At 34.1% G+C, this 26,110-nt stretch overlaps 1 protein-coding gene across 2 annotated transcripts in view; it reads left to right on the top strand.

The window, feature by feature from the left end:
- Nucleotides 1–26,110, top strand: part of FAR1 (fatty acyl-CoA reductase 1) — a 63,005-nt gene that overhangs the window by 13,573 nt on the left and 23,322 nt on the right. For both annotated transcript variants that reach the window (XM_010977249.3, XM_031459980.2), the window contains exons 2-3: nucleotides 12,045–12,240; nucleotides 19,979–20,154. In XM_010977249.3, the coding sequence (XP_010975551.1) occupies nucleotides 12,052–12,240; nucleotides 19,979–20,154 (365 nt within the window). In that variant the 5' untranslated portion in view covers nucleotides 12,045–12,051. The remainder of the gene's footprint in view (nucleotides 1–12,044; nucleotides 12,241–19,978; nucleotides 20,155–26,110) is intronic.

Raw genomic sequence — 26,110 nt, 5'->3', positions numbered from 1 at the left:
TGCCTCTTCGTAGTTTTTTTCTTGGCAGTTTTGGCAGGTCTTGGCTTGTAGCTGTGTAACTCCAGTCTCTGCTTTTGTTGTCACGTGGAGTTCTCCCTGTGTGTGTCTGTGTCTTCACGTGCCCTTTCTCTTGTAAGGACACCAGTGATGTTGGTTTACAGATCCACTCTGCTCCAGTGTTATGTCATTTACCTTAATTAATTACACCTTCAACAAACCTGTTTCAAAATAGGGTCACATTCTGAAGTACTAAGGGTTAGGATTTCAATATATCCTTTTAGGGGGAACACAGTTAAATCTGTAACAGTCTTCTAGGGAGATGGGTATAATTATGTTTTAACCATTTACACAATTTTATTCCAGATTAGATGTGAATGGGGTTTTTAATCAGTGACCATGAAGCTCTTTTCTTTGTACTTCAAGTCTCCCTTGCCTCTAGCATATACAATAGTACATATAAAATTTGATAGTAATTTTTAACTGTTTAGGCTCATTGACCCTTTTGAGAATCTGATAAAAACAGTGGGTTTTTCCCCTGGAAAAATGTGCAGATGATATGCATGGGAGTGCATACTTGTACACACATACATACAAACACTCGCAACAATATTTTACATGAAACTTTAACATATTCTTAGATTCCCTATCCCGCCCCTCTAACCCTATTCATGAACTTCTGGATTAAAGAGTATTAATTTCTATCTGATAGAAATACTCAATCTCCATTTCCCTTTCAGTGGAAAAACAAGTGAAAATTTAGAGTGTTATGCACAGTAACTCTAGTAATAGTGGAATAATACGCAATGGACATTTCGACCGTGCTGTGGTTTCCCATTGATACTCTTCTCAGCAGTTCATTTTTCTAAATGTGGTATATTCAGAATCTTTTATTTACAACAAAGGTTGGCAAACTAGGATCTGCAAACTGTCTTCCTGTTTTTGTAAATAAAGTTTTATTGGAATACAGCCATGCCCATTTATTTAACTTAAATGTTCATGGCTGGTTTTATGCTCCAAATGTCAGAATTGAGTAGTTGCTACTAAGATTATATGACCCACAAGCTGAAAATGTTTACTACTTTACCCTTTAAAGAAACCTTTGCCAACTCTTCGTTTAGAATATTTTGGAATTAATTCCCTCCTTTTAAGGATATTTGAAGTTTTTTTGTTTGTTTGTTTGTTTGTTTGTTTGTTTGTTTTTTACTTTTTCAATCATGGAATCTAAGGGATATTAAAAGACCATTTAGCTCAGCATTCTATCTACTGCTGCTTGAATTTCCTTCAATACTCCTGCCAAGTGGTCCTCCAGCTTAGAGTTATAGGACAACAGGACAAAACAGCATTGGATGTGGCTGTGTTAAATATAAAATTGCCCCTGATTGGGAGTCAATCTGTAAATCCTAATGAACAGTTAGATGAAATAGCTAATTCTTTGTTTTCTCTCCCCGCTGTCTCCATTGTTAGATTTTTTACTTTGGGTTTGTTTACTTCCAAAAGGCACAGAGGAGCCAATTTTTAAGAGGAAGACAACTAAAGAGACCCTACTCTAAGGTATAACTGTAGGTGATGGAAATTTGTAGGAAACTGGAATGAATGTTTAGACATTGTCTAGAGACTTTTCATATCAGTGTTAAGTTTCCCTAAATAAATTTGTAGCACCTAAAACATGAAACTAAGAGTTCTTGCAAATACTCTATCAGTTTTTACTATTTATGTTCAATAAATACTGAAGAAAGAAATATACAGGCAGAGCCAGTCTAAAGTTCACTGCAGGACTGTATTTGGGAGTTTTGTGTACTTGACTTCTCTGTGAATATGGTGAACGTAGGGATTCTCTCAGGAGATGGGGGGGGGGCATCTGATTCCAAGATCAACATTACTCTGATGTGGGAAGAATTTTTCACATTCCATTTAGGAAATCCAGCCTATTAAGAGTCCTGTTAAGCAACAGTTTTATAGTTAAATCATCACCTGGTTTTTAATCTAAAAAGTAGATTTTCTATCTAAAAAGGAAATGAAATTAAAATTTTAAGACATAAAGATTAGCAGAAGAAAGATAATACCTTTTTTAAAAATACAATGGTAGTCTTTTATTTTCACTATAAAAAAGATTTTTCAGACTTGTTTCCCAATAGATGAAAAGTTTGTCAAGTGTTATAAGACAAAAGATAGTGGAAACTAGCTAATTGAGGGGAACGTCAGTGCTTTCAAATATTTTTTTGGTACCTTTTGATTTTTCCATTTTACAAAAACAGTGGTTTTTAAAAATAGGTAGTACATGCACTTACTACATAATTGAACAATGAACAAAAGATATATAGTGAAAAGTAAATGCCCATCATCTCTGTTCCCAAGTTATCCAGTTCTCTCTCCCAGAGGCAGCCATCTTTACTGGTTTTTTGTTTTGTTTTGTTTTGCCAGAGAAGTATGTATTTATAAGCATATGAATTTTTTCATTCCTTTTCCATAAAAGGTATTTCATATAGTATATTGCATCTTGGCTTTTAAATTTTATTATGAATGCTGTTGCATATCAATATTTGTTGAACCACCGCTTTCCTTTTTAGTTGTGGAGTATACTATTTATTACAGGAATATGCCAGTTTGTTTGCCCAGTCCCCTACTGGTGGACATTTAGGTTGTCAGTCTTTTGCTATCAATGCAGCAATGAATACATCAGCTCACACACACATGTAAGAATAGCTTCAGGCTAAATTTTTAGAAGTATAATTACTGGGTCAAAGGTAATGAGCGTTTAATATTTGATAGATAGGCCAGATTACCCCCCCATGGACACTGTACTAATTTGAGGCCCTACCAGCAATATAGGAGTCTCTGTTCCCTATGTCCATTTTATCTTTTTTGTGTGTCTTTAAGTCTCATAAGTGAAAAAAATCAATCTTGTAGTCCTAATTTGCATTTTTCTCAATGACTAAGGTTGAACATCTTTAAAGATGGATAAGAGCCTTTTTTTTCCTGTTTACTTTTTATTTATATTTTTTACCCATCTAGTTGTTCTATACCACCATCTACAAGTTTGAGAACCTCCAGGGTAGAGGGATTACCCAAGTACATTGCTACTAATAAAACTGTTCTGAGGCTAGTCTGATTTCCTACCTTAGGAAGCATTTAAAGGCTTGCTAACCCTTCTTTCAGCATAAGTAGGTATGGCTTGTCAGTTGTTTTTCAAGCCCTCAGAGGTTTGGTTTAAACCTACTTCTCCTAAAATCATTAATTTCCTTCCCAGAATTAAAAAATGAATATATGTGCATGTGAATATAATAGTATATAGTCCACAGATAATATAGTAATTAGTTTTACTTTGGTAGTAAAAAGATTTTCCTACTCTAAAAATTATACTCGTAAGTAAATGATTAATTATTTCCAGAAGAAAGGATCATTAAATTTTTTTAGATTGAAATATCACTGATCGGACTGATTGCTAAGGGACCGTACCAAGAATCAGTGCCAAAGAAGTATGGGGAAGATGAATAAGGAAATGTAACTATGTGCCCAGCCTTTTATGTGTTATTACATTTAATCCTTATACATGATGCTATGAAGTGAAGGGAGAGGGTGTGTATGCTATATGTTTAAGAGATGAGGAAATTACAGAGCCAAACAGGTAGGTAAGCTCAGCCCCAAGATGAATGGATGAGCCTGGATTCCAACCCAGCCTTGCTAGACTGAGTCCATGGGTTCCCACTACAGCATGGCATTGGGTTATCTGAAAAGACTTGTTTCCGCAAAGGGCCTACCTTATTTATCAGGAAGCAGTTTATAGCAGGGCCAGACTTAACATAGTACTGAAATTGGCTTCTCTAGAGATTTGATTTCTTAATAGTTCAAGAGATGTAGGGGAGAAAAGACCTTTTTTGTGTCCTCTTATGTTCTAGGACTGATTCTTGTGAATTAAACTGACAAAGGACAGACTAATAAGAGAAAAGGCATACATACATTTTTTTAAAATGTGCATGAAGGCTTCACAGAAAAGAAGTGAAAACTCCAAAAGAGATGGTTAGACTTGAGAGCTTATACACCATATTAACAAAAGGTTATAATTATAGAGAAATGACTAGACAAAGGAAAAGGCATTTGGGCTACTAGCGGCAGTAAATTGTGGGAAGGTAAATATATGGGAAAACTAACAGAAGATGTAGGCTATTTTAGTAAAGTTTGTGCAAACTCATCTCAGTGCTAACTTTCTATACTTTTCATGGCCATGAAACTCACCCAAAGAGTCCTTCTTGTGGCAGTCCTCATTTCTTAGAAGTTTCTGCTTTTAATCAGATAAGGGAAGCTTTAAGAAGACTTCTTTCTGCATCTGTTGGATCTGTTCCTTCAGTTCAAAGTAACCTACATGCCATAGTGATATGCTTTGGGGTACAAATTCTGAACCTCTATGTTCCCTTAAGCAAAACTCACTGTTTTTCAAAAGTAGTTAAGTCCAACACATAATATATGTATTCATTATAGATTTTTGTATATCTTGGTATAGATAGTTTTAGAAACATGTTTGAATTTTGTTGTTAATCTTAAGCATGACCCCAGAGCTTCTTGTCTTCTACCTTAGTTTATTACCTCTATTGCCCTTTTTTGTTTCCAACATTCCAATAAATGATTCTGTTTAGGAAAGGTCTTTCAGTGGATAGAGCAGAGTTGGAAATAAATCCACTAACCTTTTTGGTAAGTGCTTATTTCTTAACTTGAGAATGATATCTTTTTATTTAAAACTGTAGTGGCAATAATTAAGTACATCTAGGTGGTCTTTTGAGTCAAGTTCTAAGTTTGACTGTACACCTCTTCCTTTCTCACTCTGTTTGGGTGCCTCTGGAAATGGCCCTTGGGGAAATACTGGTAAAGTCTAATTGCCTTTGAATTTTAATTGTTTAAGAGTCTACCTGAACCAGTCAGTAGTCTCATTTCTAAATTGTGTTGGTAGCCTATCAACTTTTATTGTGAAGTGGTACGGAATTTTAAGAATTTTTTTAGCCAGGATTTGCCTTATTTCATATGCTAAAATTTCTGTGGAGCACATTCTTGTCTCTTATAAGCCAAGAAGGCCCTGTAGTGAAGAATGCTGTTCCTCTTACAGTGAATCATACAACTTTAACAATGGAAGGGACCTTCTAGACAACCTCTTTAGTTTCTTTGAACTTCTTTTCCAGTGCTGTGCACTTAGACCTTACTCATGAGTTGTTGTCTTTACCTCACTATAAGACAAGTAGAAACTTTTTATACCCTCTATAAATGTGGAATTTAGTTAGGAGATACTGGTTCAAAGTGAGTCAGACAAAGACAAATAAATGATCTCTCTTATATGTGGAATCTAAAAAAAATGACACAAATGAACTTATTTGCAAACCAGAAATAGACTCATAGAAAACAAACTGGTTTCCAAAGGGGAAAAGGGGTGGGGGTGGATAAATAAGGAGTTTGGAATTAACATATACACACTACTATATATAAAATAGAGAAACAACAAGGACCTACTGTATAACACAGGGAACTATATTAAATATCTTGTAATAACCTGTAATAGAAAAGAATCTGAAGAAGAATATGTGTATGCGTAATTGAGTCAGTTTGCTGTACATCAGAAACTAACACACTGTAAATCAACTATACTTCAATTTAAAAATTTTTTAAGAAAAAGAAGATACTGGTTCACATTTGTCTTGTCCATATATGTGTGCTGAGTGACCTTAGACAAAATTGCTAGCTTCAAGCCCATGGGCCTGCCTCTTTCTTGTTCCTTCCTCCTACCCCACCCTAATCTCCATATACTTATTCACATTTGTCTTTCTGTTTAGCAAGTGTCTGCAACAACTAGTTGACAGTATATTAAAAGTTTTAATTAATTTGAGTTGTTTTCAGCTCTAACACAAGCAAAAGAATTCCCATTTCTTGGCACTAAAGGATTGCTTTTTTAAAGTAGATTTTTGTGATTTTCTTGTTATTGTAATACCCCAGCCTCTAACTTTAATTGCTTTGTCTATTTAAAGAATTTTTTTTTAAAGTTGAAAATGAGAGAGAGGATCTTCTCTCTATTTATCTTAAATAGGTTTCTAAAACGAATGAGACAACATGATTGGCCTTCCATCAATATTAGGACTTTTATTAAGAGACTGCAATTATTTTACAAGGGTGCAGTTTATATTGAGTAGGTGATTGCTATCTTAGAATCTCTCTGTGGTTTCTCCATTTGTGTTCATTTCAGGCTCTTTTTGCCCGTGAGACCTGCATGTTCTCCTTTTACAGATAAGGAAACAGGTTCAAAGTAGTAGTTTTATCTTAGGATCTCATAGTTTCAAAGTGGCAAAGCCTGGACTTTAACTAAGATACATTCATCGCTAGGAGTTTAAGTAACTTTTTAGTATATTCTCTTAATGTAAATATAAATGCATAACAAAAAACCCACTGGGAAAACTCATTTGAGGAAGAAAGCCTTGAAAATAATTGATATTTGGTACCCACCATTTTGCTGGTCTTCGGAAAGATTTTGCCTCTTTAACTTTTGAACCACAGGATAAGGTTTTTTTTTTTTTTAAAGAAAATACCCAGCTGCCACTGCTAGGTGGTGTTTCCTAAGGCAGCGCAAGTACAGTGAAAATAAATTTGCATCACATTTCACAGCTCCTCTACCCTGGCACATGGAATGGTACTACTGCTTTCCTTATTGCAGTGCTGCAGCTTCTTTTCAGTAGATGATCAGAGCCTTAAATATCTCACTGTGTTGTAGAATCACATAGTATGAATCTAGACAGCATGTGCTGGGAGAATCGGTAGCACTTTTTTCTTGACTTCTGCTTTTCCTGTAGCTTCTGGCCATCTGGCAGGACTATGTGAAAGATGTGATGTCTACACTTTTCCTTTAAAAGAATTCTCATTTGTGCTGGCTTTGCCATTAAGTTAATAGGGTAAAGTGTACTGGTGGGTGGAATACTTCCAAGAATACCTGGAGACAATTTAAAAATACTTGGTGCTTGTAGTGTTTTTGGTTGCTTTGTGATAAGTGGGGGAGTTGTGGGAATTCTGTTCTTTCTTCCATGAAGAAAACCATAAAGCTTTATATTTATAGTAGGATAAAATCACATGCAAGTAGCTTTAAGATAGTTACCTAAAACTGATAAAAAGCAGTTTCATTCTGCCACTCTTAGCAGATAATCTTTATACTGTTAAGGAGAGAGAGTTGTTTGGTAAAAGTTTTCTGCTATTTGGTGTTAACAGATACGTTGTTTAGGGTTTATAGGGAGGGTGTCCTGGTAGATGAGGAAGAAAGCACATAGTTATGTTTTCTTTAGGGTTAAGCCAATCACATAGTCAGGCTATAAATCCTCAATTATTAAAGGAAAAACTGCTTAATATCTTTTTCTGTCTTAAATACATGTTAACACCTGTAGAAAACTTCCTGGTGTCTGGTATTTAGTAGATTCTTAACAAGTATTTGTTGAAGAAATTTTTACATATAAAGAAAATGAAGCTCAGAGAATTAGATAACTTTTTCTAGGTCATGTGCTCAGGATACTGTGTTTAACATGTATTTAGAATGTAATTGTCATTAATGCCTAACAGATTCCTCAGGTATATTGATGCAGAATTATTCTTTATTTGTCCCCTGTGAGAACATTTTAATTTTAATGCTCTGTAGTTTTAATTAGGATTTGGGTCAGTGAAATCTTGAAGTAGTCTTATTGAGGACCTGAAGCAGCTTGTAAGTAGTGTAAACTGGAACACTCTTGAAAAGGGGACTCTAATCAAAATTAAGCTTGGATAATGTATAGAACCATGTTCCAGACAAACCAGGACATATGGTCACCCTATGTTTGCTTTTATTTTTAAAAGTAAACTTTTTATTAATGTGTAACATACGTTTAAAAGGTCCATATGTATAGCTTGATGAGTTTTTAAAAATGAGCCACCCAAATCAAGAAATAGAGCATAACCAGTATCCCAGAAGCCTCCCTCACACACACCCTCTTCTGGTCACTACCTCTTCCTGCCATGGGAAATAACCATTGTTCTGACTTTTAACCATATATGAGTTTTGCCTGTTGTTGAGCTTTATGTACATGATAGAATATAATATATTTTTTGTATCTGACCACATTGACTCAGTGTTCTCTTTGTGAGCCCCATCCATGTTGTGTGTAGTGTAGTGATAGTTACTTCATTTTCATTGTTTTTTAATATTCCATTGTATAAATTGTATGAATATAGTACAATTTATATGATAAACTGTTGACAAACATTTGGATTTGTAAAATTTGGGGCCAGTAAAATAGTGCTGCTGTAAACATTGTTTATAAGTCTTTTGGTAAATACATGTATTCATTTCTGTTGGGTGTATCATTAGGAATGGCATTGCTTTATCACATTAGTGATTATTCAGCTTTATTAGGTAGTACTACTTTTACTAAGTGTTATACCAATCTGTACTTTCTCTAGCAGTCGGTGAGAGTTCCAGTTTTTCTACCTGCAACCTTACCAATGCTGTGAATTGTCTGTCTTTTTTATTTTAGCCATTCTGGGGACAGTGTAGTGGGCTGACATTGAGGTTTGATAACTGATGAAGTTCAGCCCTTTTTATGTGCTAATAGGCCATTTGGATATTTTTTGTAATGCCATTTGGATACTCTCCTTCTTTATGCTTCCTTGTGTCCATTAAGCCTTTCCCATTTTTCTATTGTTTTTTCTCTTACTGACTTCTAGTTCTTCATATATTCTCAATAGTAATCAGTTGTCATTATACATAATTACAGATATCTTTTACCTGGTTTGCCTTTTCTCCCTATTAATAGTGTTGTGACATGAACTCAGTTTTAGTGTCTTCCAATTTGTCCATATTTTTCCTTTTTGATTAGCACTTCTTGTGTCTTATTAAAGGAATGTTTGCCTACCCTAGGATCATGGAGATATTCTCTGTCATCTTCTAGAATCATAATTATTTTACCTTTCACATTTGGGTATATAGTCTACCTGGAATTCATTTTTGTGTGTGGTATGATATAGATAAAATCAAGATTCATTTTTTTCTGTATGGATATCCAGTTGACTATACTATTTACTTCTTGTCCACATACTACATTTCTGTAGCTTTATAATACATCTTGATATGTGGTAATGTAAGTTCTCCAGGTTTGTTATTCTTCATGCTTGGCTTGGCTTTGCATTTCTGTAACATTTAAGAATCTTAGTTTCCACACACAGCTTAGATATTGATTGGGATTATATTGAATCTAAGGATGGTGAGTTGACATCTTATAAAGGTGTCTTCTGATCCAGGAATGTAGTATATGTCTCCATTTAAGTGTTGTTTAATTTCTGTTTTGTAGTTTTCAGAATACTAGTCTTAAACATCCTTTACATTTATTTCTAATATTTGATGTTTTCAAAAAAATGATTCATTGGGGTGAAATTCACATAATATAAAATTAACCATTTTAAAGAGAAAAATTATGTGGGATTTATTACATTCACAGTGTTTTGCAGCTGCCACCTGTCTAGTTCCAAAACATTTCCATCACTCAAAATTAAAGCTCTTTAAGCAGTTTTCCTCCACTGCCCTCTCTCCTCGCTCCTTAGCCCCTGCCAACTACCAGTCTGCCTTCTGTCTCTATGGATTTATCTCTTTTGGATATTTCATATAAATGAAATCATATAATATATGATCATTTATATCTGACTTTTTCACCATGCTAATGTTTTTGAGGTTCATCCCCCATTGTAGTATGTATTAGTAATTCATTTCTTTTTATGACTGAGTAGTATTCCATTATATGTATATATCAATTTGTTTATCCATTCATCTGTTGATGGACATTAGGATTGTTTGTACTGTTTTGCTGTTTTGAACAGTACTGCTGTATACGTGTGTACATATACTTGTTTTGAGTATCTATTTGCAGTTTTTTGGGGGTGGAATGAAGGCCATGTGATAATTCTGTGTTTAACTTTTTGAAGAACTGCCAAACTTTCCCATAGCAGCTGAGTCATTTTGCTTTCCCTTTGGCAAGGTACATGAGTTCCAATTTCTTTACATCTTCACCAGTCAATACTTGATATTTTCCATAATTTTTTGGTATTTTTGATGGTATTCTAAGTGGTATAGGTTTTTTTTTTTTTTTACTTCATTTTCTGTGTGTTGCTGGTGTATAGAAATACATTTATTTTTCCCACATAAACCTTGTATCTAGTGACCTTCTTAAATTTACTTGATAATTCTGATTGTTTATAGATTGAATTTTCTACATCTGAATTTCTGATTTCCAAATGCTTTCTTATTCTTTTTTTTTTTCATTATAGTTTCTTATTTGATGGATGCAATATACTTACGAATGGCTTGGAGGGTATTAGAGTTCAAGTTTTCTTTAAATTTTTCATTATAGTTTTCGCTGTGGTTGGTTCTGTTGCTTTTTATTTTGGTCCTTAATTTTGTAGGTATCTCTTAAATATCTGGTGATCTGTGGTTATCCATATTTATGAAGGACTAGACTGTTGGTTTTGGTAACTGATACTGGCTTCCTCTCAGTTTTTTGAGATCTGTTTTTCCAAAAGAGCTTTTCTTCAAGTGGAATTCCCAACTGAGAGCTCTGCATAAGTTTGTTTTAAAGGCCAGCAGCAGCCAGATAGTATGAGGACCTAAAATTTATTTCTGGGGCCCAGTGCTCTGAAGACTTTTTCTTTTGGTTCTGTTTGTTTACTCTCTCTCATTCCTCCACTTCCTCACCTCCATTTGCGGATCTTTAGATCATACTCAAGCTCAGCCCTACTTCTCTTTTGTCCCTATCACCAATGCTGGATGTTTTTCTCAGCAGATCTTGATACTAAGCCTGAGAACTAAAATTTATACAGGAAGTAAGACTATCAGAAGTGGCTCTGCTGTTCTGTGAGCAATCTTTAATTACCTTTATTCCCCTATGCTTTGATTCAGACTCTTGATCCTGAGCTTGGTGTTTAGGGGGTTGGGGCAGTTCTTGCCTCCTTATGGTCCTTTTCCTGTGTTTGCCTGGGTTGTTATTTCTTCTGCTATGGCTTCTCTGTCAATTTAGTCTCATCTATTTCTAATGGAAATTCTTTTTTCCTTCCTTCCTGCCTGCTGCTGCTTTTCAAATTGTTATGAATTTATTCTTTTTATAATTGTGAAAATTTTGAACATAAAATACACGTATTTACTCCTCAGCTTAGAGAAAACAAATACAATGAAAGCTCCTTATTGCCTTTTCTAATTGTATTACACTTTCTCTCATGTATCTATTAATATTATTGTGTGTGCATTTCTAAACAATAAATAGCATTGTTTTGAATGTGCTGAGCTTTGAATAGTGACATATTTCATGAATCCTTCTGCATCTTGTTTTTTTCCATTCATCGTGGTTCTTTTGTTTGTTTATTCTCTTAGTTGACTGTCTTTTTTGCTGTTTCAGTGGAATTGGGTAGGGAGGATAAGTCAGCCTGTGTATTTCTTACTATGACTGTTTTTAAAAGGGAGATTTGAGCACCTTTTGGATATATTGTCACTATAGACATGTAGGAGAAAGGACTTGGTGTTAACCTCTTCTTGTTTCAACTGGTGGTGATAGGTGAATATGACACCCCACCATGTTATACAAGCTAGGCTATTGAGTCTTGCTGCTGACCTCTATTTGGCGTTATAAATACTTTCAGAGACAGAGAAACACCATTTGTGTTTCAGATTTAACTGAGGTTTAAATGAAGATTTGGGTTCTTATTGCTGAAGGAATTTTTAGAGGTCGTTTGGTACAAACTATACTAACAAAACTCAGGCGCAGAGAAGGTGAGTGGCTTGTCTGAGGTGATCCAGGGAAAAAGCACAGGGATTAGAAGCTAGTGTCTCAGTTCTGTGTAGTTTCTGCCTTACCGCAATGAACCAGAGGTTAATATCCCCTCTTGTTAATATTCAACTATGATTTTTACCAGTTCTTTAAAATACTTACTTAACTACTAAGAGATTTTTTAACTTCTAGTACATAACAATGAACATAAATCTTTGAACTGATGCTTATTTGTCATGTTTTCCTTAGGATCAGAATGGTTTCAATCCCAGAATACTATGAAGGCAAGAATGTCCTCCTCACTGGAGCTACTGGTTTCCTTGGGAAGGTACTTCTGGAAAAGTTGCTGAGGTCTTGTCCTAAGGTGAATTCAGTGTATGTTTTGGTGAGACAGAAAGCTGGACAGACACCCCAGGAGCGAGTAGAAGAAGTAATTAGTGGCAAGGTAAGTGTGGAAAATGATCATTTGGAGGAGAGAAAAACATCTTTGTTTGTGTGTATAATTACTGTAATCATCAACAGTTTGGTGTATTTCTTCAATACCCTGAAAAATATTAGTAAAAGAAATCCTATAGAACAGCAATAAACTGGATATGACTTGTGATCAGTAGGAGAAAAAAGCTTTCATCTATGGGGGGCAAAATTGAATAACAAATTCTAAATTACCTTTATGGTAGCTCTTTAATGTGTTTTTAGAATATTTAAGGCAGGTTATTTGTAATTACTAGATATTTTAAGTGGTTTTTAGAACAGTAACAATTAAGAGGTGGTTTCTAATTATGCTACTGTGCTGTGAGACACAGTGCTTTGATAACAGTTAAAAATTTGTAAGCACTAATTGCTCCCTACAACAGTATTAGGAGGTGGAGGTAGCAAAGTCACATATTCCCATTTGACGAATGAGAACATGATGACAGAGAGATAGTATAGAATACAAGAATATGTCATACATTTTGAACCTTAAAAAAAAATATCACTGAGAAAAAATGAAAATGAGCTGGAATAAAATTATTTCACAATCAGAAGCTTTTGAATTTTCTCAAAATGAATGAATTTATCTGACATTTAACGATGGTGGTTTAGTGCAGTAGCTATGTAGTTTTTTAGTTATTAGGTAGGTATCTGATACCGTTTAAGCTTCTAGGGCAGCTGACTTACATACTAACAACAACAACAAAAAAACCCCAAAACCCCAGAAACCTCTGAGTTGCTCTGAGCAAAGAATTGCTGAAAAAGTGTCAAAAGATATGATGACTAATTATTGATGAACAACTTTCTAGAATTAAGAAATAATTTATTAGACATTTGTATTCCAGTCTGTTTTGATCTTTCAATAGAAATCCATAGTTAATAATGACTAATATTTATTGAGTGCTTACCTTGTGCCAAGCACTGTGTGCAAAGCACCTTTATATGTATTTATCACAACTCTATAGCATAAGTACTGGTGCTGTTCCCATTCTATAAGGTTACATAGTGCTAGATCCAGTGTCTGTGAACTCTGACAATTGAACCTAGAGCTTATGCTCTGATAGGCTAGATGTTGATATATCCCATTTTACAAATATGGACAGTGAATCTCAGAAGCTGTCATTTTATCTGAAGTTGTGTAGCTAATAGATGCCAGAGGTAACACAAATGACTTGATATAATAAATTTCTTTCTAGTTTATAACATTACTTCCCTAATAGATAAAAAAGTAAGGCAAAGATGATGGAAGGCTTTTTGATACAGTGGGGAAAGTAATCTTGAGTGTTGGATAGCTTACTAGTTGTAAGAGTTGTAGCTGGTACACACTGAGTGAAAATAGCTTAATTTCCCAAAGCTGATGTCAAAAAGCTTGGTGCCCAAGTTGACAAAAATTAGAAGAGAAGATGACAAAATCAGAAGAAGGTGAAGGACGACTGAGAATAACAGAGGTAAAAACAGCAGGAATAAAAGTCAGTTTATGGGTTATGGCAGTAGTGGGAAGCTTGTGTCCTGGGAGTGACAAAGTATGATAACAGAAGGACAGTTAAGAGAGTAAAGAGAAAAGATGCACAATAAGACCTTTACAGGAGTATTTAAAAATTTAAATTAAATAAACTTTAATTTTCTAAACATCACAGCATTATAATAAAATATAATCACCAATATTCACTACAGTGACTTATAATAAATTAAGAAAAGGTTAAACTAGAATGTTTTCTTTACTAAGGTGTTAGATTATTTGAGAATGATTCCCATTCACATATAATTTTGGTTCAGAAAGATAAATTTCACTTATGTAAAGCCTCCATGTTTTTCTTGTCTATATTTTTTTCTGCTCATAAAGACCCACAGGGTTTTAACAGTGGGGTGTAAATTAATACTAGTTTTTCCTTTTAGAAATAATTTGAAACTATTATTAAGGCACTAAAGAATAATAATACTTACTACTTTTGTCTCTGCTGTTTATTAAGTCCCCATATGAAAACTTTAAATAATCCTTACTTTAACTAGAAAAACTTCTTTTCTCTGAATTACTTTTTAGAAACAAATCTACTTCTTAAAGGGCTACTCAGTGACAGTATAGCTCATATGGCTAGTTACACTCTAGTAGCGTCCTTCCCATTGCACTTGTGTTCTTCCTGTTTGCCCTCCCTCTGCAAAGATATATTGATTGAGTCCTTCTATAGGTATAGCAGTGAACAAAACAAAGTCCCAGCATTTCGGAATTTATATTCTAATTAGGGAGACAAGTTAAAGCAGATAAAGAGGGTTGAAAGTAATGGTGGTGCACTTGAGGTAAGATGGTCAGAAAAGTTCTCTCTTGAGATGACGTTTGGGCAGAGACCTGAATGAAGTGAGGAAGAATCCATGTGTGTATGCAGAGGAAGGGTGGTAAAGGTAGAGGAAACGGCAGGGGTGAAGGTTCTGAAATGAGAACTGCTCTGCAGGTTCAAAGAACATCAAAGCAAGCCGTGGTTTTTGTTTTATTGGAAGCTGAGTAAGGCATATTAAATAAATATCAAGTGCTAGAATATTTCCTACCAGCACTCGTCCTCTCCCCAAATGAGGTTTCTGCCTTTAAAAATTATTAGTTTTTTATTCTTTAAAATTTTTGCTCATTTGACTTGAGGAAGAGGGCTTCAAATGAATATTTATACTTAAACATGACAAAAGTATAGCTAGTGTTAACTTTAAACTCTTAGATTAAGGAATTACCACATGAACTTTCTAGGTACTTATTTTTAAAAATAAGATGTGGTTTAAACATAAAAACAGAGAATAGAGCAGTGGTTACCAGAGAAGAAGGGGTGGGTAGGGTTAGGGTAAAATGGGTAAAGGGGGTCAACTGTATAGTGACAGATGGAAACTAAATTTTTCATGGTGAGCACACTGTAGTGTATATAGGAGCCAGAATATAATGTCCTACTCATGAAACTTATGTAAACCAGTGTACCTCAATAAAAAAAGGCAAGTTTTATTTGTCAGTTTTATTATTGTTTCTAAATTCTCTACAGACAATTAAAAAAAAAGATTTGAGTTAGCATTTCAGCATTTACCACCATAAAAGGTAGCTGCATAATAACTGTGCTTAAAGAATTTGCCTTCTTAAAGTGTGATAGGTACAAAGTTCATCTCCAGTTTCTTCCTGAGAACTGAGGATTGACTGTGTTCAGGATCCTTTTAAAATGAAAACTATTTGATAGCCTAGTATAAGGACATTTTTTAAAAACATGATTTAATTTGTAGCATTTTTCCCCCAAGTGATCATTAATTTTAACTTGTGAGCAAATTATTTGATAATGTAAATTGACTATAATGTATTGCAGACTAATATTACCCTATGGCTATACTTTTTCATATCTTCCAAATAGGTTGAAAGTTTCTGTCTATTTAAGGCAGTGATTCTCAAACTTTTGGTCTCTGGACACCTTTACACTCTTAGAAATTATTGAGGACTTCAAAGAGGTTTTGTTTCAAATATCTTACTGATATTTATCATAGTAGAAGTTAAAACTGAGAAATTTTAAAAATTAAGGATATATGTATAGGCACTAATTCCATCGGCCATCAGAATGATGATGTCATCTATACATGTAGACTTTGGGAAATTCTTCTCTACATTTGTAAGAGAATGAAAGTGAAAAATGCAAATAATGTTTTAGTTTTAGTATGAAAATAGTTTTGACCTTGTGAACTACCTGAAATAGTTTCGGGAACTTTTAGGATCTTATTGTGCTTTGAGAACTGCTGCTGATTAAGAATATACAGTGTTACTTAGACCTTTGGGGACAGCCTTCTGGCACATTCTTATGGATATACGAAATAGGGGCAAATGTTCATGCTTTAAGGAGAGAGTTGACTTTTGGAGACATCCAAAATTAGTGTGAAATCAAGCTTGGCAGTAGAGATTCAGAGAATGAAGTTGAAGTCAGAAACAAAAGTGATTAGAAAGCTATGAGTTCAGTTTTGGTACACATAAGGGCTCTAACTCTTTGACGTATCCCCTAAAGAAATGTTGATTATAACATTTGTTTTGAAATGAGAATGATGATCATTTGAATGTCTAAATTCTTACAGTCCTGTTGGAAGAAACCAAAATAGTAGCAAACCCTTACATCGAAACTAACCAGATTTTTTGCTTTGAATGAACTTCTTATATCTTTGTTGTAACTAGTTGTCATGTCACATTAGCTTTTCTTTGACATCATACAGTAAACATTTATGTTGCTTTTATTTTTATTTAACTGTAAGATACACATTTCTGTACACTTCTTAGAAATTGAGACATTATCTCTATGCTTCTTTTTAACTATACAAATAGTTTACATTAGTCTCCTTTCGCCTTTTTTTCTCTTTCTGATTCTTTGCTGAATCCTTTTGGAATTCCTTGCTTCCCTTAAAACCTTTGAGAAGGGAGTCATCAAGGGGGCTAGAAGACCACAAGTCTTATTTTAAGTAAAAATGCCCCCATGTATGTTTCGTTGTCATCTCTGCCCTTTGTGTACTCATCTTGGCATTTTATCATGAACTGCTATAATTGGTATACTTTAATTCCCTTCTCAACACCCACCCTCTCCCTAGTGAGAGGTTGTTTATTCTTACTCATTTTTTATTTTTCAGAAAACATTTATGGTGCATATTCAAGGCTGGGCACTTGATTTGATGTAACTGATTCAATTCAGGGATAAATAAGATAAAAGAGTCCCTGCCTTAATGGAGCCTACTGTCTAGATAGAGAGTTTTTAAGAGAGAGGATGGATAAAAGAGATTGTACAGGTGTTAAGAGAGACTGAGTAAGAGCTACTATTGAAATTGATGTCTTGGTTGGAATTGAGGGCCTGAGTAAAATGTAAAAGATTTGGGCATTTCCTCTGGGGTCTCCAGGCTATGCTTCTAAAATTTTTCCTCCATAGTAAGTCTAATTTGTAAAGAAAATTATTACCTTCTACTTAAAGCCTGAAATTTCATTGAACTTTTTTGGTTTAGTCTAAACATAAGACCATTATTTTCAGTATAAAAATGCTTTGCCCCCAAATATTTGTCTAAATATTTGACAAAATGCTTCATAAAATTATGTCATTGTATCTTATGCCTTTAATTCTCTCCTGGCACATCCTGCCACCTAATCCTAGGGACATGCATTCTCCCTTACGTATAGCATTGCTGGTAAATCAATAAAATGAGTCCTTTTTTATACTAAGTAGCAGTGAATATGTACACTTAAAGTTAGTAAGAAACTTACAGATAGAGCCTACTGTGATTTTGAAATAGGAATGAAGAGCATGGGCAAAGAGCATATACTATAGTGGGACATTGTTTTATAGCAGAATTTCCTGACCTCAGCACTGTTGACATTTTGGGCCAGATATTCTTTGTTATGGGAAGCTGTCCTGTGTATTGTAGGGTGATCAGTATTCCAAACGTCTGCTTCCCAGATGCTAGCAGCTCCCTCTCCTCACCATTCCAGTTGTGACAAAGCAAAAATATCTCCAGACATCAACAAATGTTCCCTGGGGGCCAAAACTGCCCCAAGTTGAGAACCACTGATTTAACAGTAATGTCTCTGGGAAAGAAATTCCATTGCTAATGAGGATTAGATTAAAATAGTTGACCATGAAATAAATTCTGGAAAGGTAAGAAAGCACATGAAAGAGGGCATTAGTGCCAGAAAGAGAAAGAAAAATACTATATGATATCATTCACATGTGGAATCTACAGAAAAAGAAAAGAAAAGAAAAAAGAACACTATGAACTCACCTACAAAACAGAAACAGACTCGCAGCATAGTAAACAATCTTATGGTTACTGGGGAAAGGGGGTGTGAAGGGACAGATTTGGGAGTTTGAGATTTACAAATGTTAGCCAGTATATATTGAAAATAAAAAAGTTTCTTCTGTATAGCACAGGGAACTATGTTCGATATCTTGTAATAACCTTTAATGAAAAAGAATATGAAAACGAATATATGGAATATATGTATGTATATGCATGACTGGGACATTGTGCTGTACACCAGAAATTGACACATTGTAACCGACTGAACTTCCATTTTAAATAAATAAATAATAAAAAAAGAGGGCATTAGTAGACTTAGTAAAGAAGGAACTAATTCGGGTACCAGTGGGTTAAAAGCACTGGAAAAGATGATACTGAATAAAGAGATAGTGGCTAGAGAGAGGAAGAGCCTTAAGTTTGAAAAGTAACTTATGAAGCGGTGTGATCATGTCTTGGTAATAGTGGTAGAGATATCTTATATGAAGGGGAATTAAAGGTCATTGGCAATCTGGGAAAATGAAAAACTGTGAATTCAGCGTGTTAAAGGTACTTTTTCTGGTCATTCCTCAGACTCCTTTTTCTCTGCTTGCCCCTTAAATATTCTTCAGAATTTTGTCCTAGGCCTTGATCTCTTCCTACCAGGTCCAACCACTTGTGTTTTATGTAAGATAAATGGTTGTATTTTAAATGAACCTTGGGGAAAGCTTCTTATAGTCTGGATCTAAGGGGCTGATCACTGCTGCTACCTGTGTGGTGAGCAAAATATATGTGGTCCCTGTCCGCATGAAGTTTATATTCCTTATCCCTCATATCTTATCATGGACTGTGCAGTCTCATAATACTGTAATATTACCCCTATTTTATTACTTTATTTACAACACTATATTTTAATTGTCCATTTAATTGTTTAATTTTTCCTATTAGGCTTTGAGTAGCTTGAGACAAAAGTCATTTTCTTGTTTTCTCAGTGTCCAGAAGGTGCTTGGTTCATTTGAAATGCTTAGTAAATATTTTATTAAATAAGAACTCATTAATGTTGAAGTCACTAGCCAACCGTGGCAGAGGGGAAGATTGTTATTTACTGAAGTCATCTAGGAAGGTGAAAGTGAGCACCATATGTGTTGTATAGACTTTCTTCCCATATTAAGAATCTCTGCTTAAACTGCAAGTATGGACTTTAAATGGAGTAGAGAGTTAGAGTGTAATAGAGTAATGATCTGGAGGTAGCATCAGTTTTCCTCTATAAAATCTGGGATAAAAAATTAAATTTGACTCCAATTGAATGGGACTTTACACTATAATTATCTTGCAATTTGATTCTTTAGGTAAATTTATTTCTTTGAGTATACTTAAGGAATACTAACTTTTCAGGTTAGAATCCTTATATATATGCTATTTCTCAAGTGTGTGCAGATTCAATCTGTATATTTGCTTGCCAACTTTTTTTTTCCTTTAGCATACTTACTTTTTTTTCCCCCTTTAAAATTTTTCTAAGATTTTAGGAAGAATATGAGTAATGGTATTTTATTCTAATCTACTGAAAGGGACTAAAGCCCAAATAAAATGAAGTTATAAATTAAGGATTGGGTTTTAGAAATCCAGATAATCATTTTAATCTGTCCTGATATTTGTATTACTAACATCTGTTCTGAGGGATAATGTAATCTAATCAGCAAAGACATGGACAGCTCAAAGTTAGCTCTGCAAACTACCATCTCTGTGTCGTTGGCAAGTTACTTAATCTCTTTGTGTCTCAGTTTCCTCATCTGTAAAATAATAATGTGGGCCCCACCAGGTGTTTTTCATACAGAATGATAGCAATTAAGAATAGCAACCTTAGAATTTGCATAGTTGAAGTTTTTAAAATATTCATCATTGAGGGAGTGGGTTTTAGAGATTTGAAAAATACTGCCCTAAACTGTTTTTCCCCTTAATAGCTTTTTGACAGATTGAGAGATGAAAATCCAGATTTTAGGGAGAAAATTATAGCAATCAACAGTGAACTCACCCAACCTACACTGGCTCTTTGTGAAGAAGATAAGGAAGTCATCATAGACTCTACCAATATTATATTCCACTGTGCAGCTACAGTAAGGTTTAATGAAAATTTAAGGTAAGTAAAGGTATTTATATGATATTTGAACTTCAACAGAATTAAAAGATCTAATTCACATTCTACTTTTTAGTCAAGTTGCTTTGAAAATATTTGCTCTCTGTTAATTGTGGCTTTCAGTGTCCTACAGAGTGTTAAAAGAATTTCCTTCCTTTTGTTATCATTTTAAAACATTTGTTAGCTAGTATATGTTTGTTAGAAGAAGTTGCCATGAATTTAAATATGGGATAAGGAGGAAGCAAGAAATAGAAAGTGTGGAGTTGAAGAAAGAGAAATTTACCTTGGGTAGGAGTGTTAGTCTTAACAATAGTGTTTATTTGCTTGCCTCTCCATTCTTTCAGAAGCATATACCCCAACAGCTTCATTTTTCTACTTTACACATATCCATTTGAAAATTTTTAAAAAATTAAGCTCAGGTTTTGCAAAATAAGATTAAACAGCTTATAAATTGAAGTCATACCTTGTTCTTGTTTTAAAACTGTGGTATCAGCGTTAAGGACAGGGTACATTGGATATAAGTTCAATTTAAAAGTAATTTGGACTTCCTCCAAGATGCCTATTTCAAGAAAAAAATAACATTCTAAACAGTCACTATGTTTTAAAATTTCTAACAAATATATGTTTCAAGTAATGATTCTTAATTCAGAGCATTTTTTCTTTTTTTTTTTTAACATTTTTTATTGATTTATAATCATTTTACAATGTTGTGTCAAATTCCAGTGTTCAGCACAGTTTTTCAGTCATTCATGGACATATACACACTCATTGTCACATTTTTTTCTCTGTGACTTACCATAACATTTTGTGTATATTTCCCTGTGCTATACAGTATAATCTTGTTTATCTGTTCTACAATTTTGAAATCCCAGTCTATCCCTTCCCACCCTCCACCCCCCTCAGAGCATTTTTTCTTATGTTATGTCTGAAATCAGTTTTATAACGTTAATCTGATTGTATGGTCTTAGGCCATTTAAAATGATGCAGACTTCTTTAGGTTTCACAATTGCTTGAGGGGTATCTTCTTAAAATGTTTTTAAACTCAATTCTGATTATAAAGGGTTTTGAGATTATCCCCCATATTGTCTATAATATAGAAGTATAAATCTTAATCAGCATTACATTATGTAACGTGACAGTTAAATGCCAAAGCATTATAGCAGGTTTGCCTATATCACAAGTGTGTAATGTAATAGCCCTCTACATTTCTGTAAAAACGCCTTATAGTTTCAGGGTTTTTTCTCATTCATTATTTCATTCCATGCTTACATTATCCACTGTAATATAATGTACAAATCCATTTTATACTTGAGGAAGCTGAAGCAGCACTATGTAATGGAAAGGGCATGAGCGTTGGAATTACATACCTTAGTTCTAATCTTGACTTTATCCTTTATTATCTGATGATAGTAATTTACTTCTTAGTTCTTTCTATGCAGACGTCAAGTGTTCATGATTCAAAAGTGACAAAAGAATCTTACTAGAATGATAGTGTGATCTCATTTCATAAAATATGTGTTTACATGTATGTGTATTTATATACATGTCTTTTGATATTGGCCAATTATTTTCTTTGGATTCTGTGATTATAGGTAGTTTTTTAATATGAAATAGTCAGTCTAACAGATATTTTCCCCCCATAGTTCTAGCTTTCATTATTTTTTTCATAACTAAAAGAAAGTATTCATGTAGCCTTCTGAAACTGTTTGCAAGAAAAAAAGGTATATAGATACTGGATAATTGTGGTATAGTTTTCATTGGCTTAAAGGGAAAATTAGATGCTTTTAAAGGGAAAATTAATTAGCTAACAGGCAACATTATTAGGGTGAAATTCATCCAAGTAACCTTTACAAGGAGGACCAAAGTATATTTTCAGGGAAGGTTCTCTCCTTTTTCTATTCCCTCAGGGTAAGCAAGATTGCCAGTAACGAAAGGGGAATCTTATTATTATTATTGTTTCTTCTTTTTACTAGAGATACCATAGTGGAAGGGACAGACAGGTGAACAAGAAAATTTATTGTTCTTCTCTTTCTTGTCAAGGCATGTATGTTTACTGACCTAACTCTAGTCATTACATTGAAACTTATTTTCTGATGCAACTCTAATGAATATTGTTGGCTAAGGTGTGTTACTGCAACATTAGATTTGGGCCAGTTGTTCTACAATACTGTAGGTTGGCATATAATAACTACTTACAAAACAGTTACTCTTTATAACCACTTTTTAAGTTAATGATTAATAAAAAATAGATCAGAGCTTTTACTGCCAGGGCAAAAAAATCCAGACTTTATTCCCAATATTATACCCAATATATTGGGAGAAACCAAGATAAATTACACACAAATCCTATTTGTGAATTCCATATAGGCTAATAGAGGAGATAGAACATGCTTAAATAACCATAAAATAGGATAGGAAATATAAAGTTACTGTCAAAGAGCATACACTAAAGGGCTATGAGAGTTGAGAGGTGGCAGAGCTCATTTATTTTCAGATATGGTGGTTTATAAATCTTGAAGTGGGAAAAAATGTGTATCAAGATTAAGAATCATAAAGAAATACTGACAAAAGATGAGGGCACTGGATATAGCTCAGTGGTAGAGCACATGCTTAGCATGCATGAGATCTTGGGTTCAATCCCCAGTATCTCCATTAAAAAAAAAAAAGGAGAGTGTTATTGAGGATAATAAAAGGAGTTACTTAAGTAATTGATCATAGGGTCTGGTATACCTTGGGAAAGTGAAGGTAGGAGGCCAGTGGAGTTGAGAGTAAACAAGTGTCAAGAGACAAGAGACCATGATAAGGACAGAAGACAGGATTAAAGGCAGAAATGGAAGGACAGATGGTGTGGCCTGAGGAAAATTCAGAGTATGAGATTTCAGAGATGGGGCATTTTGGGGTGAGAAGGTCCAGGGTAGGAATATGAGAGTAGGTGTTCCGAAAGGAGTGGAAGTAAAGATGGATGATTAGAAAAGATCAAGAAACTGTTGAGTCTAAGGGCATTGATTCTCAGACATTATAATGTATTATGAATCTTAAGAATTACTGGAAAATGTTTAAAAATGCAGAATCTTGGACTGTACTTGCCAAATTCAGATCCTGTAGTTTTGAGATAATAACCAGGAGTCCTCATTTTTAGCAAGAGCCTTGGGTGTGATTTAAATTACAAATGTCTGAGTCCCTTACCCTGATTGATTAATTGGCCTCTAGACATCTTTGTCTGTATCTTCATTAAGTTTTAAAAAATCGGCAGCAATTGTGATGAGCTGTCATCTAGGTAGTATTTTCTCAGAGGTGGGGAAGGGGATGGTGGGAGAGAGATCGGAATGGTCTGAGAAACTTATTTAAAATGTAGTTTCCGAGGACTCAATTCAGACACTTAAAAGTGTCTAAGGATGAGGTCCAGCAATCAGCATTTTTTAATAAGCTCAAAGGTATCTGTCATGCCAAGCATGTGATCTCTGGTTTCAAAAGTCTTAGAAGTGTTACTATCGACATAGATTTTGAACAACGCAAGATGTCTGTAGAAGACAGGTGAACAAGAAAATTTATTGGCAGTTCCAAGTTGAGCTTTTTCCTTTTTTAAAGTGGTTTCTATGTCTACATTAATGATGGACTATAATTGTTCATTTTGCCCCTCCCAAAAGCCAGTGTTATAAAAGATGCATTTATGAATCCATATAACCAAAACATGCTGAGAATTTTATTTTTGCTTAGTACTACTAAATGCTTTCTGATCTAACGTGTCAGGGACTGAGCATGAATTTCAGTGAAGTAGAAATTGGGAGGGGGGTGGTAAAACAGAGTGAGGATACCAGCCTGGCAGAGATACTGAGAATTACTTATGTGGGAACAAAAATGCCTTCAGGTATGGGCTGTCAGGTACCGATTGGTGGAAGCGGGTGGGTAGGCAAGGCAAAGGTGTGTTTCCTCTCTCAAGTTATTCCTTACTTTCAGTGACCCAGAAATTCTGTCAACATCCTCAGGAACCTGTAACAGAATATCCTTTGTGTCTTGCTCCCAAAACATTACTCTCCCTACCACTATTGTTTTGCAAATGCAAAAGAAAATAGCTCTTTGCCTTACAGTCTAGTGCACAGTATCCTCTCTGTGAAATGTCTTTTTTGCTAGATATCTATTTCAACAGATTTTTCCCCCTCATTTGAGATAAGGAAGAAAAAAAGATACACTCATGATTGTAAGACCCCAATCCAACTAGTTCATTAAATTTTTTTTCCTTCTAGTATGTTTTCATAGATTCTCAGATACTATTAAATTAAAATAAAGTAAGGCCCAGGAGTTTCTCCTCTCATGAATTATTTCTTGTTCCTGGTGACCCAGAACTTGTCCTGTCCTCAGGAACCTTGTAACAGAATATTCTCTGTATACCTTTTCCAAAACAGTACCCTCCCCATTCCCATTGTTTTGCAAAAGTAATAGGGTTCAGAGCACTGCTTTATAGTCAAGTGGACTGGATTCTGTGACATGTCCTGGCCTTTTAAAAGAATAGTTGGGTTTTTTTCTTAAATACTGAAATGTAAGAATTTTAGAAAGTACTCAAAATTATTTTTATTAAAAAAAAATTTCCTGATGGTCTTTCTTTGAAAATATATTGTTTTCTGCAAAATGTAAACAGAATTTGTGATTTTACTTATTGAAACAATTTCTGTATTTCTCTCTTCATAGTTATAGTTATCATGAAGTGGTATCTCATTATGTTGCTTACCATAATTTATGTAATATTCACTTAGTATAGCAAATTTAGGGAATTTAATTTCTTTCTGTTTGAAAAATTAGGGTTAAAACAAGTTTTTCCTCTCTGTTAATTTCAGTAGGTTATCTAAATAGCCATGTCATTTCTGTAATACCCGGTACTTTGTCCTAGTCTCTTTTGGGTCAGTTGTCTCAGTTTATAGTGTCACCAACAGTGTATTACTTCCCTTGTTTTGTCACGGTATTACTGGTATTGAGTATTTCACCTTTTTTTTTTTTTTCTCAAATAAGCTATAAAGAAAAGTGTAATAGAAAGCAAAACTACCTATTCCTTAAGTAGTATTTGTTGAATGCCTATTTGGGGACTATGTTAGGAATAATGCTTAATACTTGCGAGCTATTTTATTTCATTTAATTTTATACAAATCTTAGTAGGTAGTCTCCATTATGTGTTCTCATTTACAGGTGAAGAAACTGAGGCCTGAGTGCTTGAGTGACTTTACCAGGTCACTTAATCCTAGCTGATAGGTTGGCCAAGCCAGGGTTGAACCCAGGTCTTATTCCAGAGTCTTATTTTTAATCCTGCTTCACTTCATAATGTGTATATTTTAAAATATTATTCAAACAGATTTTCCATGTTTTTATAGTTGTCATAATTATTTTAATGGCTGTATTCTTTCACTGTGATAAAATACCAATAAAATTCTACTTTATTAAATTATTTCATTCATAAGTGAATATTTGGGCTCTCCAGGCTTTTGCTATTATTAGATGATGTTTCATCAGTTATTTTTCTGCATATATACTTTTGCATTAGTGAAACTATAAACCTCAAATAAATTTCAAGAAGGGAATATGTAGATCATCTTGGGGTCTTGCATGTGCCTCTTGTAACAAATGTACATTTTATTACAATACCCTTTTGAATTTTGTAAGGTATTCTTAAAAAGGTGTTTAGATTAATTGCTAGAAAGAGAGAAGTAAACATATTTCTACTTGATTATATGTTAATATAGTTTAATGTTTTTAAATTTTCATTGACTGTTTTACCCTTATTGTTAATGCTACCTTAGCATTTTAAAATCATTTAACTATCTTTATTTCTCCTTCTGGTACAGCCATATCATGAAACATTATACTTTCAAAAATCAAGATGCAGAGGAAGTAAAAAATTACTTAAAAATGTATGCATAAAAGCCATAGACTGAAATCATGTGTCCTTATCTGGGTGATTTTAAATCTTTAA

Source organism: Camelus dromedarius, chromosome 12 (genome assembly GCF_036321535.1).
Source record: "Camelus dromedarius isolate mCamDro1 chromosome 12, mCamDro1.pat, whole genome shotgun sequence".
Taxonomy (NCBI): domain Eukaryota; kingdom Metazoa; phylum Chordata; class Mammalia; order Artiodactyla; family Camelidae; genus Camelus; species Camelus dromedarius.
Note: the sequence above shows the minus strand (reverse complement) of the source record. Positions and strands in the feature narration are given on the sequence as shown.